This window comes from Atta colombica, unplaced genomic scaffold, assembly GCF_001594045.1.
Source record: "Atta colombica isolate Treedump-2 unplaced genomic scaffold, Acol1.0 scaffold2, whole genome shotgun sequence".
NCBI lineage: Eukaryota > Metazoa > Arthropoda > Insecta > Hymenoptera > Formicidae > Atta > Atta colombica.
The window spans coordinates 15,595-36,295 of record NW_017259293.1 but is presented as its reverse complement, the minus strand read 5'-3'; the positions used below and the strand labels follow the sequence as shown (position 1 = coordinate 36,295).

The 20,701-nt window shown below is 32.9% G+C and overlaps 1 protein-coding gene across 2 annotated transcripts in view; it reads right to left on the bottom strand.

Moving 5' to 3' along the window:
• The window catches only part of LOC108687085, a 128,149-nt gene extending 126,432 nt beyond the window's left edge, over positions 1-1,717 (bottom strand). For both annotated transcript variants that reach the window (XM_018192689.1, XM_018192688.1), the window contains exon 1: positions 1,139-1,717. In XM_018192689.1, coding sequence (XP_018048178.1) covers positions 1,139-1,575 — 437 coding nt within the window. In that variant the 5' untranslated portion in view covers positions 1,576-1,717. The remainder of the gene's footprint in view (positions 1-1,138) is intronic.
• Positions 1,718-20,701: the final 18,984 nt, after the last annotated feature.

Below are 20,701 nucleotides of genomic sequence, written 5' to 3'. Positions count from 1 at the left end.
TATATATACATATATACATATATATATATATATATATATATATATACAAATATACAATACATACATACATATACAAATACGTTCGTCTTTTATGAGCAGTCAAAATCAAAAGGACCATTTTCAATTCAATGTTGAATAACTTGATGAAAAAAAATCGTACAATGTTCATCAAAAAAGCAAATTAAAGGTTCACGCTTTCGAAAGCTGTAAACAATATTTGTGCCCGACTTCTCACTTACTGCATAATTTTACAAAGTTCACAAAAAATTTTGAAACTTTATGAATTATGTTTGTAATCGTGTAGCTCCATAAAAATCAGTTATATCGTTATTTAAAGAAAAGTAGAGATTTCCAGCTATAAAATACTTTTCCGTACATTTTATTCTGACCATGTAAGTCGAAGTTACACTCATCTAAAGTTTATTCATTTTTCGAAGACGTGAGAAGTGGCAGAATTCAATTTCTGCGGGTAATGTATTATAACATGTAAAAATGCTCACTGCTGCTGCCAGAGGTATATTTTCTTCTTTATTAATTTTTTCTAAAATGCATTTTCTAAAAAGTTTTTACTTTAAATACGAAGCGCCACTACGCAGAAATGATAATTGCCGCCGAGGCAATATTTTTCGCAATAAGTTTATTACAATAATTTTTTAAGATTAAATTTGGAAAATTTGGGGGAATTATTAATATTTCAGATTGATTACGTTAAAAATTCGACAATCATATCATTATTACACGCAATTATTTCTGAAATTAATTCATTTATATGAATATATATATATATAATATATAAATACATATATATATATATATATATATACAATATAATAGTTCAACATCTTAACATTCAGACCGTAGTGGCGCTTCGTTCGCTATTTAAAGTAATGATTATTTTAATATTATTTTTTCTGAAAATATTTCGAGATATTCTTGGAATACTATTTTAGGATTTTAGAAACATTTTACAAATATTTTAAAAATATTTAACATTAACTGAACATTGATCTAAATTAAAGATTCCGTAAACGATATTATATTATTAGTTAAAGTTGTATTACGAGAGATAACCATAAGAAATATAAATAAAAAGAAAAAGATATAAATAAAAAGAAAAAAGAAAGAAATTTGCATTTACCCGATAGGTCTCTCTGGCTGATTTTGTTGATCTTCTATTCGAGTTTTGATGTATTTAGGCGATTGCTGATACTGAAATGATGAGAGAAGCGATGGCAGTCTTATTTGTTGTTGTTGCTGCCTTGATCGCGTGTTTCTAAGATCCTGATTATACATATTATAAAAAGTATTTTGTGCCGAAAAGGACATGTGTTCCATATAAACCTTATGATTCTTCTGCGTAGATTGACTACGTTGATGTTGATGATACTTGATCGGTGGAGTATAAGGCTCGTTACGAAAGTTTTCTTGTTCATCGTAACTGATCGTAGACCCCGATGGTAACATGCTGTTCAAACGAAGACTATGAGTAGTCGTGTAGCCCTCAGTTGAGCCCGCGTAAAGAAACGGTGCCATCGTAATTGACTGATATGGCAAACTAAAATTCACCAACGCCATTTCTCTTGCATTCGAAAAGATTCTCCCAAGCACACTTTGGAATCTAAATTTCTCTTTCACGTTCTTATGAACGGTAAATTTCTTTTGGATGACCTCGGTGATACCTTGGGCGATAGTTAACTTGATTTGGAGTAAGATCAGATACGTATCCTTATCGCATAGATCATAATCGAATTATTGACAATTTTACAAGGTAGCATCAAATTCCAAGAATCTTTGAAGTAATCGAAATTGTGCAGAGTAAAAACACTCTCATCATCGCGATCATATTAAACGTTTTTGCTTCCTGATTGCGTCAGTCGTTTCACATTCACTACATTTAAATTAGTTTATAGTTGAGTGAGTTCAACATTTTTCTTTTTTAGTCTTTAATGCTGATGTTGCTGCATAATAAATCGAAGAAAAAATTTGGATTGACTAATCAAGACTATTGTTTTCCTTTTACGTTTCTCAAGAACACATATTCGAAGTTGAACTGAAAATTGAAAAAAATCATAATTGTATCAAAAATGAAGAATCACACGAATAAAGTATTAGATAAAACTTTCCCATTACACGCCCAGCCCTAAATGACCTCTGAATGATCTTAAGAAGGTCAAGATCATTGACATTTTCCGTCGCTCGTTATTCATTAAAAAGTTATAAATGAAAATGTTTTTATGAATAGAACACTCTTAACATAACATACATAATTTCCTGCTTTGAAAATAAAAAATCTCTACTTTAAAATAGACTTCCTGCTTTAAAAACAAAAAAAATCTCTGCTTTAAAATTGATTTCCTGCTTTAAAAACAAGAATTCTCTGCTTTAAAATAGATTTCCTGCTTTAAAAATAAAAATTCTTTGCTTTCAAATACCAGATATGTAAATATGAAACCGGAATTTTTATAGAAAATACTTGTTTATTGCATGAAAATGATAAAAAATATTTTATTCGAAGAATTGCCCATTGGTAGCTATACATTTTTTCCACATGTTTGACAATTTGTGGATGCCACGCCAAAAAAATTGTTGCTCTTTTGAGCCAAACTAGTCATCTAGCCATTTTCATACATCTTCGTAAGAAACGAAGCGCTGCTGAACAAGTGCGTGTCCCATCGATGCAAATAAGTGATAATCGAACGGAGCCCGATTGTCAAGTCTGGTGAGTAAGCCGCATGCGAAAGTATTTTCCAATCAAATGCCTCAATCGTTTCCTTGACTAGTTTTGCTGTGTGTGATGATGCATTATTATGAAGCAAAATCACTTTGTGTTGCCTTTTTTGATATTCCGATCGTTTCTCACACAAAGCTTGATTCAAATTGATCATTTGTTGTAGCGTTCAGTATTAACGATTTCACCAGATTTTAGCAACTCATAATAGATCACACCTTTTTGATCCCAAACACAAAGCATTGTCTTCCGTCCATAGCGATTTGGCCTTGCAGTCGATGTCGATGGTTCGCCTAAAGTTACCCATGATCTTTTATGCTTAGAATTCTCAAAATATATCCACTTTTCATCGCCAGTCACAATTCGATGGAGAAATGACTTTCTTTTGTACCTGGCGAGCAACATTTCGCAAGTGGTTTTTCCTGGTGTCTTTCATTCAGTTCATGTGAAATCCATTTTTCTATCTTCTTCTCTTTCCCATGGATTTTCAAACGTATGGAGACGGCTTCTCGTATCACATTCAATTGATCTGTGAGATGTTGTTGAGTTTGAGCGTCATCCTCATCCAACAATTCTTGCAATTCGCTATTTTCAAACTTTTTCGGTGATTTTTCACGTTCTTCGTTTCTCACGTCAAAATCGCCACTTTTGAATTTTTTAAATCACTCAAAGCACTGTGATTTACCAAGAGCATGCTCACCGTAAGCTTCGACAAGCATTCGATGCGATTCTGCAGCAGTTTTCTTCCAATGGTAACAGAAAATCGATGCTGTCCACAAATCGTAGTTTCCAGGCACAAAATTCGACATGTTCAACGCTATTACAAACTATACTGTTGTATGAAACTTGTATTATTGGGAGTTGAAAAATCTTTATCAGATGTCTGAACAAAGAAATGGCGTCAATGGCGCCGTCTGACGGCAATTACATTGACAGCTATGGCCATGTATTGATAAATTCCGGTTTCATATTTACATACCTGGTAGATTTCTTGCTGTAAAAACAAAAATTATTTGTAAACAATAAAAACAACTGTTTTTAAAGCAGGAAGTCTATTTTCAAGGTCAAGATCAAGATTATTCGGAGGGAATTTGGAGCTGGTTGTGTAAAGAGAAAGTTTTACCAAGTATTATTTTCATTCATAATAAAATTATATCATTATCAATCCTAATTGTAGGTATCACCATTAAAGAAAGTGAGTAAAGTAGTATATTGGAATTATAAAGAAAAATAGATACATACATCGTAATAAATAAATCAATATGTCAAGGCATTTTTTTAACGCAATTACAGTTAACTTAAAAAATAAAATAAAATTCGTTTTTTAATTACATACGGCTACACATGGCTACAAAATTCATCAAACATTTCGACTTACAAAGTCAACGAATTTACATTGTAATACATAATAAAATTGTTGCTCTAACCTAATTTTACATAATTATTCCAGCGTTAGGATATTAAAGATCAAAATAGGTATTCAGTCAATAGTTTAGAAGAATAAGTGTTAAATTGTATAAGTGTTTTATTTCGTTGTATTCTTCGATTGTTATCGAAGAATTCAGTTCAATCCATAATTTAATAAAAAATAATAAATGATAGTCCGATCGAGGATTTCTTCAATGACTATCTTACTGTATTCTGTATAATTAAATGTCAATTTATAATTAAATAATTAATGTAATTAATTTAATAATGATGAGAAGTTATATTCACACTTACATTAATTTATATATATAATAGAATTAAAATTTAGTCTATTAAAATTTAGTCTTCCGCACTGTCATAATAAGATACGCAATAAAGGAATTTATCAAAGATATTGAAAATTACTTGCTTAGAAATAACATTGACTAAAATAATATTTAACTAAAATTAGGAATATCGCTATCCCTGAATTTCATCGCTTTCTCCACAATAATTTCACATTTGAGAATCTCTGAAATGAAAATTAATAAAATTTTAAAAGCCCATTGGAATGGGCTTAAGAGTTACTGTGCTTTGTGATTGTAAAGAAGTAATGGTTACCACATTGTCTTTGTCGGCACGTGTGGAAACCACTTCTTCATTCTCTTTACATCATTGTGTCATATATTAATCATTTTATTAATTTTCATTTAAGAGATTCTCAGTAGCAGTAATGAATTAAAGAGTGGACGTAGAAATCGATTAATCAGTTGATAATAGTTGATTATTTTTCTCACATTCAATTATGATTGATTAATTTCTACGTCTACTCCTTAATCCACTATTGTTACTGCCCATTGTAGAATGGGCTTTAAACGACACTGACACATATCGGTAGTTAAGAAAAAATCCAACATTAACGATAGAAAGTTATCTAAACAAAATGTTAAAAAATTGGCATAAGAAAGATAAAAAAAATTGATAAAAATTCAGATTAGGGAAGGGACATCCCTCTTGACATATATCAAGGTATGACTCTGAGTGAGTTCCAATAGGTTTTAATCATCGATCGCCTTTTATTAACAAAAAAAGTTTTGCTACAATATAAAACAAAAATTCCTCACTTTAAAATAAATTTCCTGCTTTAGTTGTTATTATTAAAGTTGTTATTATTAAATTATGAGGCCAAAAAAGTTCTGCTACATAAAACATTCCCTGCTTTAAAATAAAAAAAGAACAAAAGTCGCTTCGCATAAAAAAGGATGTAGAGTTTACATAGGAAAATATGTACCTTTAATTTAAAAAAGAAATATTCAATGTATATATGAAATAATAATAAATAAGAATAAGCGACTTTACTTTTTTTATTTTAAAGTAAAGAATTTTTGTTTTATGCAGCAAAACTATTTTTTGACTTATTATTAACAATATTAACAATTTTTTAAAGCAGAAAATTTATTTTAAAACTGAGAATTTTTATTTTATTAAGCAGAATTTTTTTTGCTACACTATTAATAATTTTTTAAAGCAATTTTTGTTTTATATGGGAGAACTTTTTTTGTTAACAACTTCTTAACGAAAGGCGACCGATGACTAAAACCTGTTGGAGGTCACTCAGGATCATGATATGTTAACAATATATATCAAGGCCAAAGTCATTGCGAGATTCTCCTCTAATCTAAATTTTTACCAAAAGATTTTATCTCAAACAAAGAACTTTTTAATCTCAGATTTTATGACTCAAATCTGTCAAAAACTCAGATAGATTAACTAAGATATACAAAGACGGTATTCCGTTTAGGATCAGTGTGTTTTTCATAAATACATCCTTATATCCCATAGCTAGATTTCGACAAAACATCATGTCGGAAAGTATTCTTCCTGAAAAAGATAAATCATAGCTTTGAACTTTATAAGTCTGTAATTGGAATGACAATAGATGTATCGGAGATAATGATTTCTTTGGATGTGACTTCTTTCTTCATAAATATACCATTAGAAACTCGCAATAGACAGCGTTATAAAAAGATGGAACTCTTTGGGTTTGTACTATTTTAAAAATTCGCACGTGACTGTACTAATGCATGCATCCGTGCGTACAAGAGATCGGCGCTGGCGCTTCAGTCACGCTAATTGGCAACCAAGGCGGCACTGCCGCTATAGATCCTTTTTATGTCCGTAAATGCAGCGTTCTTTCGCCATTAATTCGTTGTAGTTTTGGAAGTTCATACGTGCATATGCGTACGTGAATAAGTGAAAAGGAGACATCCTTTCGAAAGAAAGCTGTGTTGGATAGCGGCCAGAGAGGCAAGGTGCATCCTCGGATCAATTGTCTGTGTCAACTGGCATAGGAATATAAGGCTTGATGGTCGACGATCCGAATCCCGGTGCACGGGTCAGCCATTGTTGTGTACTGTTACGTGCCATGTAACAATTGTTTCACGTTTTTAACATAAAGTATTTCTACACATTTTTTCCTAAACATTCCTAATAAATCTTGTTTTTTGTTACTTTTCTTATTTTCTTTGATTTATCATTTTTAGCTCTTTTTTATCTACTCTTTAGACCCGTCTCGAATATTCTTACAGATATCTTATGACTCATTCTTAAACGGATTCATGAGTCATCAACATAACATATGTCAGCTTCTTTCATCCTCATCATATATATTTTTGGTATTTGAAAATGTCGTTATTGATTAAAATTTATTGTCCATCTCTTTTAGTTGAAGTAAAGATCCTTCTAGCTTTGATCGAAGAGTCTACTTTCGTAAGCCTAACTTGCAATATAGTCCTAAGCTCGCCTCTTGTATTAACGTTGAATAAAGCCTGTTCTGAAGTCAGTTGTCGAACCTTATAATACTTTATACATATTGCGATGCTTCGTGCTCGTAACAGTACCCGTTAACTGTACGTAATTTTGATTGCATACATAGTGCCTTGCTGGATGTATAAACTGTTTGCTGCGTACTGGAAGTAAGATGAGAGCTCTCTGATCCAACACACGGAAACACTGTATGAATATTTGTAAAACCGTTGGATGAATGTTTATAATCGTTAACTTCTTTATTCTTCTTTTGAGTAAGTTGCATATAATATAGCATACGGGAACGGGATCGACTCGTATAGAGGATCTCACCAACCTGATTGTGACCGCATCTGCAAAAATGAGATCGACGCGAGATCTATGCGAGGATGGGATCAACACGTATGAAGAAACACCTTTACTTGGGTCGGTTTTCACATGGACGACAATTTCACATGGACGATATCGATATGTATCAAAGAATTCGCAATATATATATAATTTGTATAAATCATTTGTATAAACTAATTCATGATACACACGAAGGAATTGTCATTAAAATAATATACTTTATAGAGACTTTATATTACCGTACTTGCGACACCTTGCTACATTCATTTAATATTCATTAAATGTTATTATGTCGGTTGCATTCTACCGACTTATTGAGTTGAAGATTGAATTGAATGATTGAGCGCATTATTAATTTAACTATATCATCATCATTATTATTAGTAATAATCCGTCGGTTATACTTGTGTCCGTTCATTGTGCATGTTTGACTATGTTTATGTTTATGATATATTGATATATTGATATTTCAATTTATGTCCATACTATCGTTTATTATACTGCTATTCATGTATATGTTTTGTCGAAGTTACCCGTGCTCACAGAATTAACAATTAATCCCTCTAAATACCGATATTTAATTTGTTATTCACAGTAGAAATTATTTTCCTTTTGATTACGTTTTATTAATATTTCGTCACGCGTTATTTCGATTTTAATTTAATTAGCAATGCTAATCTTTCAATATTTAAATCTCTATTATGACTAATTTTAGACTTATTCGAGCTGACTCTTCTATGATATAGTTAATATCATTATTATAATGTTTATATATCGTTACATCGAGTGAACTAATGTATTCATAGTATGTTTTAATTTTCTTTAATATTACTCTTTAATATTTTAATCTCATTGATTATTATATTTATTCCGAATTCAAATACAGTAACTTTCTGTTTTGAATGTATGTCTTATTCTTCCTCCTTGATCAATGTGATATTTGAATGAGCTCTATCGACAAATTCCATAAAATGTGTCATAAAAATATTTAAGGATGCATTTATAAATGCAATAAAATTTGTTTCAACATTTACATATTTCACATTCAATAGAATTATAAACAGATTTATGGAACGACTATGGGCTACCATCTATCCCCAAATTTCTTTTATATTGTTATGATTGATTTGAAAAAGAGAGTTTTAAATTTTCTAAGTTGCTATATTTCTGTTTATTACAGATACGTTGATGACATATTATGTATATGATTGCTCCTATGAATTTGAGTAAGTATGTTAGGTTCTAACTCGGGTCCTCTGAAAAGGGGACTAAGCGCGGGGGTACTCATACACGAGAGTTGACAACGATATATATGAACAGCGATAACTAGGACTTTATGTTTATGTAAATATAGAATTTCGGTCGATGGATTTACATAAATATGACACGCGTGACGACATTCCGCTATATGCGTTCCGTTTTTTTTTTTCGTCACCCGCCACCTTCCCCAAAAATGCATCGGTACAAAAGCTTGCACACACTTACCGCATATATCTCTATTCCTCTTATGTATCGTCATAATTCCGCATTTTCGCTTCTCTTGTATCTTCTTCTTACACGCAAAAATATTTTATCATACATTTTTTACTTAATAATTTAAATAGAGAGAATGCTTAATTCGATCGTGACAGTACCATTAAGTGCGAAGATGCTGGCGGCTCGCGTAATAGCGCTGCGATAATAAAAAAGGAATGAATAATGTCCAGGTATATAGTTTAAATAAATGTTTATTTTTATATATAACGTAATTTTACAATATTTATGAGCAGGAACTTTAATTTAATTTAATTAAGTTAATTTCAAATCTAATTTTAAGCACCTGCTTCCGATTAACAATAAAATGTACATTTATTTTTCATACTGTTTACAACATTATCTAAAACATAAACTATTAACTTACATTCTATATTTGATTTTTTATTAAAAATTTTGGGCAAAAAATCTATAGCATCACATTTATCGATTATACAATTTTCACCTAAAAGTGTTACAAAATATTTAAATATTTCATTGACGATACTGGCACAGCTCAGAGTATTCTCGACGCAATGTTCGAATTCGAACATAAAGAGCTCGATTGACAGCTTTATACAGATATGTATCGCGCATTGTTTATTTGACTAAATTAACATCACGCATTTTTACGATTTCTATCACAAGATCTAGGTCTGATAATAATGAATGCAATTGATTGAATCGCTCAATATCTGCGTCTTTCGATGAAAACCCGCCTTATTGTATGAGGCAAGATTATGTTGTTACATTGGTTGTCGCCAATTGCAATTTCCACAAAAGACACAAGCTTCAATCGATTCTGATCTAGGTAAGCTGTAGGAGTCAGTGTAAATCTTCTTCCCGATACACGAGGTGTATGACGAAGTTTATTGCAAGAAGATTTTTTTATTGCTCTGCAAAAGAAAATTGTGTGTGTGTGTGTGTGTGTGTGTGTGTGTGTGTGTGTGTGTGTGTGTGTGTGTGTGTGTAAAAGAGAAAAAAGAAAACAAATAAACAAACTGTAGAGAAAGATAAAACAAAAATTAATAAAATAAAACTTACTATTTATAAAACTCTTCATCTTGAATAAGAACATAAAACCTCATAGAATTGTACATGTTTGGAAAGCGTTGCAGTAGCGATTCATCTGAACGATTGATGCAGGAATTATTCGAGCTCTTCTGAGTTTCGTTGCTTCCACCACATTTCTTCGGGAATGTATATGGGATTGTTCAATCAAAACAAGCGAGAGATCAAAAATGTAAGCACCGATATATAGCTTTATTAGTGGTAAAAAAAGATTTTTTTAAGGCATTCGACATGTTAATACGATATGTTTCACGATGACTGTAATCATGAATGTAATTTTGATACATTGCAACATTGCCAAATAGTGTGCAATGATATATGTCCCACCCGTATTCCTATACTCGCCATAGTATTCGTGCTCTCTGTCTTACTCACTTACTTGTGATTCTATATTTATCATCGTATCATTCGTGTTCTCTCTTGTTCCAGTTATATTCTCTCCCACGTTCTCTTTTCTCTCTTATTCGCAATTTTATTAAATAAATATGTTATGTGTTCTACGATTTAGTGATATGATTTAGCAATTTTAGTGATATAACTTAGCAATAATTTTAATTTAGCAACTAATTATAATAATATTTTTAGTAATGTAATGTAATACAAATAGTTGAGCGTTCCTAATTGAACCATTATAAACTATTATTGAGTAGCTATCGAAAACTTATTATATTACGTCATATTACTGAACAACTATCATATTATTATATCATATAATTAATTGTAACTATAGAGAAAGAAGATTCGTTTCGCGATAAAAAGAAACAGGAATGTGCAGGTTTCAAAATTACGTGACAATCAGGTGATCATAGAAGGGATCAAAAAAACATTTTAGGATTATGGAGGAAACCTAGAAAGAAATAGAGATTAGAATTATAATTTCTTGTTATTTAATTTTTATTTTAATAGTTTAATTAACTTATTTGAGGAACAATTTTATGCTTTATAATTTTAAACCGCTGAATAGACGGAAAAGGGAACTAAAAATAATTTAAAAATTCAGTAATATATTTAAGTATCATATTATATATTTTTTTATAAAACATTAATTTATTTCTTATTCGTTAATTTATCTCTTTAAATGTAACGCAATATACACAATTTCATCTGAAGCACACATTAATTCACACTCCATAATTGAAGTTTCATCATAATCACGCAATCTTTTAATGCATACATTAATAATACAATTTCGGCAATTTATAATAGTGACAAATTGTTGAAATATATTCTATCACACGCAATTTTATTAAAAAAATATGGTATTTATTTTGCGACTTTTATGATGCATTTAATAGAAGGATACAAGCACAATTTTAATAATATTAGGTGTAATAAAAAGAAATCCATTATTTTTCCATTCAATTTCATGCAAAAATAATGGATTTCTTTTTACTACACCTAATATTTTAATGATATTAGTCGATTTTTTTCAGCTGAATGCATTTTCCTTTTAAATAATTTAATACCACAAAGATATGAAGGAGGAATGATAAAGAGATTAGGGAAAAGATAAATTTTCAAAGAAATATATGTTTTTAATATAGATTTATTTATCTAATATTTAATGTAATATAATTTAACCAGGACTACTAGTTTACATTCTATAATAGAATTTTTATCATAAATTTTGTGCAAAATATTTGCAGCATCGCGTTTACTAATAATATAATTTTGTCTTAAAAATAATACAAAATATTTGAATTTTTCACTAACACCATGCGTATATGACTTAATTTAGAGTACGCATGCTCGACACATTGCTCGAGTTCAAATAAGATGAATACAATTATTTCATATTTGGTTCATGTACAAGCATGTATCATACAATGACAATTTTACGTTTTTCGTATCACATACTTTAACAAGTTCTACATTCAAATCTTGAATTAATGATGATGATGAGACGGTTGACTTAATCGCTCAATATCTACATCTCTCGATAAACACCTTCCTCGTAGCATAAGTCAGGATTATATGATTTCTTCGATTGTTGTTGATCATAACCTCATGTACGTCCCACGATGACTCCGATATCCAGGAACTTATACATTGTCAATGTCAAAGCATATCTCCTTATATGAGGTATATAACGAGATTTCGAAGATGTATGAAAACATGTATGAAAAGATGCGCTGTAGAAAATAAAAAACATGTAATGTTTTAGCAAAATGTAAGATCTTAACAAAATACATAACGTATAAAATGTATAAATTTTATACAAAATTGAATAAACTTACTGTCTCTCGCACGTCTCGTCCTGTTGGAATATAATAGTTTATAACGTGGGACATTTTCAAGGGAAGTATATTCTGATATGGTAGAAGGAATCTGCTCTATGTAGTAGAAGCAGTCCATAGATCGACTGATGTAAAAAGACTTATCATAAATCTCTTTTTTAAATAATGATCTCCACAATAAATTTTCAGAAGCTTCATTCCATTGAATCCTTATCGAATGTAGTGAGCCAATTGACAGAATCAGTAATATCGGCATAAGTCTCTCTAGTGCTCACCATTTCACATTTTTCTGCAACATATCCAAGTTGTCATTGAAAATGATTATTTTCGCATCACATTTCACATTTTTCTGCAACATATCCAAGTTGTCATTGAAAATGATTATTTTCGCATCAAGAATTATTTTAATTTCGCTTCCATGTGTTCAATGTTACTTTAAGTAGCGATTTTATTTTATTACGGATACCATAATTACGTTTTATGATATTGAAGTAATATATGTTTCATTGTCTATGCTTGGACGAGCTTCGCTGTACATATGTAAATTCTATCAGTAATGAATCTTATAATAATATGTAGGAAAATTTAAATTTACGTAATCATCAAACTTCGAATGACACATATCGATATGATTATATATCTGCTATGTCTTATGCTTAGTGTACGATGTATTACTGCGAATGACATTTCGAAATGCAAGTTCTTTATACTGCGACTCAAATGCATCATCGACGAGCAATATTGTTTGTGAATTTCACACAGAGTAATGTAAACGTACAATTCTTGTTTAACGTTTGCTTGTTTAAAGATTATGATATCCTCGTAGACATTTTTTGATGCGATGACTGTGGCAGTAATTATTCACTGAGCGACTGATATATTAGAGCTCTCTATCGTTCATACATTTCACGTTTTCTATTTCATTTATTTTATATATTATCATTTATTTTTATTTTTTCATTTTATTATTCGTTTATTTTTTCCTTCGGACTGTGTATATTAATGTTTAATTTTACTTATCTTTACAATTATGCGAATTAATTTTCAATGTAATTGCCATCAAGTCTACATTACACTATACAATGACACATATACAAGAATGCACTTTGACGATATTGAATCTTATTTTATATCTAAGGGATCAGCGACAATAAGACTGTTTGTTCCTATTCTCTTTTCAAAAATGAGTTTAGACAGTGTATTCCATTGTGGAATTTTCCGTATCTTTACAAACATAGTTTTATAATAGTTTTTTAGGGTAACGTTATAACAAATAATACATTTACATACAGACGTACCACCGATATTTAAGTTATCCTAATTGAAAGAATTCGTTATCTTCAATGTTAAAAACGCTTTTCAAAGATAAAAGACCAACATTGTTGATAAACTGATCCTTTAGATAAAAATAAATATTGTATTTCTTTAAACATTTGCAGGGTCTACAGGATCACCAAAATCCGAATAAAAATTTCAATTTCAATTTTCCGCTATATTATGCCTCCGCGGAGGTTGAAAAAGTCTGATACTTCTAGTAAACAGTCATATTCTCATGGCCATGTTAAAGCCAAGTGCAGAGTATAATCGAAGAGCCGTGATCATCGAAGGCCTTTGCTTTGGGCACTCAGCAACAGAAATAATTCAGTTCTTTGAGATACCCGAGATCATCCGTTTATGACGTTGTGGCAAAATATACGGCTTTAGAACAATTGGAACGAAGATTATGCCAGCGAGGAAAAGTTACTCGAAAGAGCGTACCCCCGCATTTGTTGAAAGGACTCAAGCATTGATTTCGAATCCAGAGCAATCAAACAAATCTCGACATCCCAATATGACATTATTAAAGATCTATTGAGGCAGCATTCGTCGACAGCGCTACATTATAGCGTGCGTGCGAACTTCAGAACCGTGAATAGAGACCGTCATTCAAGGAAGATCTATTGAATAATTGTAGTCTACAGGGATCCTTTAACTGCCATGTAAAAGGATTTTTTGTAATATTTAATTTTTCATTAAAAACATTTTATTTAAAGAAATTATTCAATTTGTTCGGACTTTGGTGACCGGTTTGTGACTCTTTCAACTAAGCAAGTAGTCCAAGGGATTTAAATCTGGATTGTTGGGAGATCAACTAAGCTAGTAGTCCAAGAGATTTAAATCCGGACTGTTGGGAGATTCAAGAATTCCTTGGACCAAAATATATCGATGTTATCAAAATATATCAAGAGCCAATTTTGAATCAAATGACTCGTATGAACAGGTACATCGTCTTGCTGAAAAACATATAGCCTTCCGGACGCCACAGTTTCCACGGTTTCACTACATCCATCAGAACGCGCAAATACATTTCTTTTGTGAGTTCCCCTTTTTTTAAAGAAATTTGATGGCATAACATCAACCTCACTGGACACAACACCTAGCATGTGAACATTGGAAATTTCTGGCAAGAGACATCCTCGGGATTATAGGTGAGCTATCAATCATTCCTCCCGTTGATTTTGGCATCAACAATTGAAAATTTTTTCGTCAGAAAAGAACCTGATTCTTCTCGATTCTTCCTTTTTCAAAAAACACAATAGCGGATTGCAGCGAGCAACTCGGCTTGTGTTGGCAGCCTCAGAGAGCATCTTGTCTTTAATGTATACGATTTATATCGAAAGTCCTCCTCAGCAATTCGACGCATTATTGGCTCGCTTACATCAATAATCGATGCTAATTTTCGCAACGATTGTCCTGGATCATCCGAAATCAGCGCTTTCAACAACTGCGGGGGCCTTGCAGTGCATTCTTTCGAGTAACTCTTCCTTGCTGGCATACTGGAATCTTCGACTGTTCTAATTATATATATTTTGTTACAAACGATTGATCGCGGGTATCCAAAGAACCGAATTATTCTGTTGCTGAGCGCCCAGCGCAAAGGCCTTTGATGATCACGACTCTTCGATTATATTCCGCACTTGGTTACGCTTCGCGATCATTTTGAGAATATAATATATGTTTACTAGAAACAAAAGAGCTTTCTCGGACGCCAACAACAACCTCTGGCAGAGATACAATATAGCGGAAAATTTATATTGAAATTTATCCCGGATTTTGATGACGCACTCTGTAAAACATACAATAAATTTACAATATAATACGAATGTTGGATCACAGAATATAGAAACGTAACGTAACATGACGTACCATAAATTTAAGATACATTAATATTGGAAATTGAATACAATAGTAGTGAACAATTAATAAATCGGTAGCATACAATAGTAGTGCGGTAAGATTAAGAGACGCAGATGCGAGAGAGAATGATCATAAGAGATTCGGCGGTTCACAAAAATACGCTATATTGAATATACGTACATACATATGCACGTACTCATTATGCATACATACATATATTGAATATATGTACGTACATATGTATGTATATATGTATGAATGTATGTCTGTACAAACGTATTTACATACGTACATACATACGTACGTTCATACTTACGTATATACGTATTACGTATATTATATAAATGTATATACGTACACATGTATGTATATATAAATGTACGTATGTACACGTATGTATAAACGTACGTATGTATGTATGTATAAACGTATATACGTATGAACATACATCTGTAGGTATGTATACCATATATATGTAGGTATGAATGAAGGTACATACATATGAATGTAGATACATTTGTACATACATACAGATATATGGTATATTCATATGTACGTTTATACGTACGTTCGTACGTAAGTATGTCTGAACGTACATATGAACGTACGTATTCAATATGTACGTATTTAATATTGCATATTTTTGCAGAGCGCTGAATTTTTATGGTCGCAGACGTTCTCTCTCTCATCTGCGTCGTTTCTCAGCCTTCCTGCATTGCTATGTGTAGTATACACAATAGCTATTGTATGCTACTGATTTACTATTTGTCCGCTACTATTGTATTCAGTCTTGTATTCACTTTTCAATATTAATGTAATCTTATTATAATATAATCTTAAATTTATACTCCGTCATGTTGTGGAACTGAACTTAATTTTTCTCATTTAATTCTGTAATCGTCATGTTTTTCGTTATTTTGCAAATAATGCACAAATAAATTAAATTAAATTAAATACGTACGCATACATGTACATATTGTATGTATGAATAAACGTATGTATGAGTTTTTTGACATTACCGTTTAAAAGTTAAATAATTGACATACTAATAACAATTGATCAATTTATTACAAACATCTGGATCTTAATGGGATTACTTTCAATACAAATACAGACAAATTATGATATTATAAACTACATATAAGATACAAATCCGACAATGATTGCGTGTCATTTTATTTATTTGATCCCTGCAATTATTTTTTTCACGTGATCTTTGAAATCTTTATAAATGTGTTACAATACGAATATAATGCAAAATTGTCATAACTTGATTGTCTTGATGAAACCAACTGTGTTTTTCATGTTCGAACTATAAGAAACTTATTAGTCTTTGTTCGTAAAGATATGGATACATTCGACTCCTTGGTTAATGCATATAAAGACTGTATGGTCTCTCAAAATGGCTGCTATCAACAACTTAGCTCCCGCTAATTTGATTCTCCTTCTCCTCTACACATCTGCACTCCTTCAGCGTCGTCAGCGATCTTCTTGGCTGCGTGTACATGCTTCCTATTAGTCGCATAATCGAGGCACACCAGCTAATTCCTCGTGTCGCGGGAAATTCGAAGAGGCTGAGCTTCAGATAATTTTTTACATTCGACCGTCCTGCATGGTGTCTGCTCTTAGACTCGTCGGTGTTGTTCGATTACTTCTCTTTATAATAAAATCCAAAGTTTGTAATTGTCAGGAATCAGGTTTGATAGTGATTGTTTCGATGGTTATTGAAATAAATCGTATAGTACGGCAACGACTGCAATAAATGGTCTACCAGAAACTGCTACCAGAACTTTCTTTTGTACCTGGCGAGCAGCATTTCGCAAGTGGTTTTTTCTGTTGTCTTTCATTCAGTTCATGTGAAATCCATTTTTCTATCTTCTTCTCTTTCCCATGGATTTTCAAACGACGTATGGAGACGACTTCTCGTGTCACATTCAATTGATCCGTGAGATGTTATTGAGTTTGAGCGTCATCCTCATCCAACAATTCTTGCAATTCGCTATCTTCAAACTTTTTCGGTGGTTTTTCACGTTCTTCGTTTCTCACGTCAAAATCGCCACTTTTGAATTTTTTAAATCACTCAAAGCACTGTGATTTACAAGAGCATGCTCACCGTAAGCTTCGACAAGCATTCGATGCGATTCTGCAGCAGTTTTCTTCCAATGGTAACAGAAAATCGATGCTATCCACAAATCGTAGTTTCCAGGCACAAAATTCGACATGTTCAATTACAAACTATACTGTTGTATGAAACTTGTATTGTTGTGAGTTGAAAATCTTTGTCAGATGTCAGAACAAGGAAATGGCATCAATAGCGCCGTCTGACGGCACCTACATTGACAGCTATGGCCATCTATTGGTAAATTCCGGTTTCATATTTACATGGTATACAGCCTATAAATTATTGGTTCATTCATTGTACAACGTATGCTTATCGCAAGAGCATCCATTTTTCTCAGATTTGCAGTACTAGTCGAAATGCAATCTCTTTTCGTGAATTAGATCTGTATATTTCTGTTGTGCCTCCTCGTTAACGTCAATGTGCATTGGATACTCAGTTAATGCGTCTAGAAAATTCATGCCACTCATACGCTCAAACTATTTTTCGGCGAAAAGCAACTGTTGAAGCATTATAACTCTTTCCCGCGCTTAACTAGAATTATGTGTTCCTGCTCTAGAAAATCGCGTTTCACAATCAGGTCGTAAATGAGATGATTATCTGGGATGACACAATAGCGTTCATACACGCTATTGCCTCCATTATTCGGACATTACATCGCGTCGATTTATCGTTGATCATCGTCTATCCCACGAATCCCCTTAATACTACATTTAGCATTAATAAACGTTCCACTTATACTTTTCGACTGAATTTCGCATCAGTATGCGGCTGCTTCCCGTCGATCAATCTTTTAAGTCGGTGATCATTAACCGACATCATTCGCTCATACGAGTTCCGCGCGGTATCCGAGACTTTAACAATGTTTATATTTTTCTTACTCGGACACATGATAGTTGTATGACCTTTCTGTTTACAATTCTCACACTCCGCATGTGGCTCACGACATTTTCTCGCAAAATAGCTTACTTTTCTGCAATTAAAGCATTCCATAATTAGGATCAACTCGGTGAACATTACTTTACGAGATTAGATTTGGCATCGAGTTATTGCAATAACAGCTTATCACCGCCAACGAGTTGGTCAGCCGGTGCCACATTTTCATCCGCGTCCCAAGTACACTTTCAGATTTTTGACGATCTTTCTCTCCGATCACTCCTATAACGCGCTTCTTTCTTTCGCTCGCTCCCCGACGACGATGTGTCCAGCGATGTCATATACGTACAATCCGTTCGCATCAACTGTGCAGGACGTATTGCCCTTTGCGTTACTCACATCCGTTATACCGTCGCATCGATCAAATACAGGTATAACTAAATCCAACTTACTTAATTTATTGAAACAACAATAAAGCTTGACCGTGAGAAGTCTCGTACAACACGGCCGTCAACAACTTACTGAATAGTACGGACTTACGGAATTGTTGCATTATCTCCTCTTTTGTCACTGTGATAACAACTTCCGGTCTCGTATCGTACCATAATTTAGCATGGCCTTTTAGACGGGTCGGTATAAATCTCATAAAGGCGCGTTCATTTCATCCATATTGCTATGCCAATCCCTCCATGTGCTGTATCTACTTTTCGATCATTACATCATCTCTTGCCGGATCGAAGGGGAGAATCATTAATTCATCCCCATAATGAATGCACGCACTACACGCCCGTCGATTTAAGTTCTTTACAACATGCTCGAATTTTTCAACTCAGTTTTTTCTTCTACCGCCCGATCGCGACGAAAAAGATGAACGATATCTCTTATCTCTCGATTCGGTGCTCAAGTCACGATGTGACTTATGGCGGCCTATGCCGACGTCATATCTTGTTATCTTAAGATTTCTGAATATGGCATGTTTGTATGGCATGTTTATCCTGCTTCTAATATGAAAGAAATCTATTAAATATTGTTCGTAAAAAAAATATGGATATACTTCGACTCCTTGATTAATGTGTATAGAGATTGTATGTATTCTCTCAAAATGAATGCCATCAACAGCTTAGATCCCTTTGATCTTCTTCTCCATCCGCATCCGCTCCCTCAGCGCCGCCAGCGATCTTCCGGGATTGGCTGCGTGTACGTGCTTCCCATTGGTTGTCGCACGATCATGGCGTACTGGTCAATTCTTCGTGCGGGAAATTCGAAAAGGCTGGGCTTCAGGTAATTTTCTTACAGAGCTGAAACATTGTGTGGAGCACATATACTTTGAACTGCGTCAGTATGAATGAAGGATTTCTTTTACTTAATTGATGGAATTAAAATTTTCATTTAATTAAAGAAATTTTTATACAGTTTATATGAGGGAAAATCAATAAGTTTTTAGAAAAATATAGTAAAACACATTTTTTTTATCGATTCATTTTTATTTCTCATAGTCTCCTTTCGATACATTTGATCCAATGATTCTCCAACTTTTTCAAGCCGTCCGAATAATATGATTTGTCTAATCCTTCAAAATAAACTTCTGTTTCGGCGATGAGATGCTCTCTGGTGGTGAATCTCTTTCCTTCGAATCATTTCTTCAGGTTCGGAAACAGGAAATAGTCACAGGAGACTAAATCTGGCGAATATGCTGAATGGGAAAGCAATTCGTAGCAGAATTCGTTGAATTTGACCATCAGTGCCGGGCATATGTGAACTCGTGCATTGTCTTGATGGAAGAGACTTTCTTCTTTGCCAAATGGAGATGTTTAAAATGTTATTGAAACGGTCCATGAGGTTGCATAGTAATCGCTATTGATCGTTTGTAACGGAAGGTAATCGATATGAATTATACCGCGTGCTTCTCAAAAAACTGTGGCCTTTTCGACCGATTTTACGGTCTTCGCCTTCTTCGGAGCTGGTTCACCTGGTGAAGTCCATTATTTTGATTTCCTTCGTCTCGGGTGTGAAGTAATGGATCCATGTTTCGTCCACAGTAATGAATCAACGCAGAAATTCATCTGGATCGTTGAAAATATTGTTTTGAAACCGTCACACGGTCACGCTTATGGTCCAGTGAGCAAACACGGTACTCATCTTATCGAGCTAGCTTTTTCATACCCAATTGTTCGTGCAAAATTAAAATCAATGTGCCATGTGATATGCCTGTGGCCTCAATAAGCTCGCGCACTCATCGATCAGTCAAAACAATATTGTGGACTTTATTGACGATTTCTGGTAGTAGCCTTGAACGTCCTGAACGAGGTGCATCACATGTGGATACGACCATGTTTAAATTCATTCACTCAATTGTATGTAGCAAATATTGGTGTAGATGTACTATGAACATTATCCAACTCGACTTTGATTTCTTTC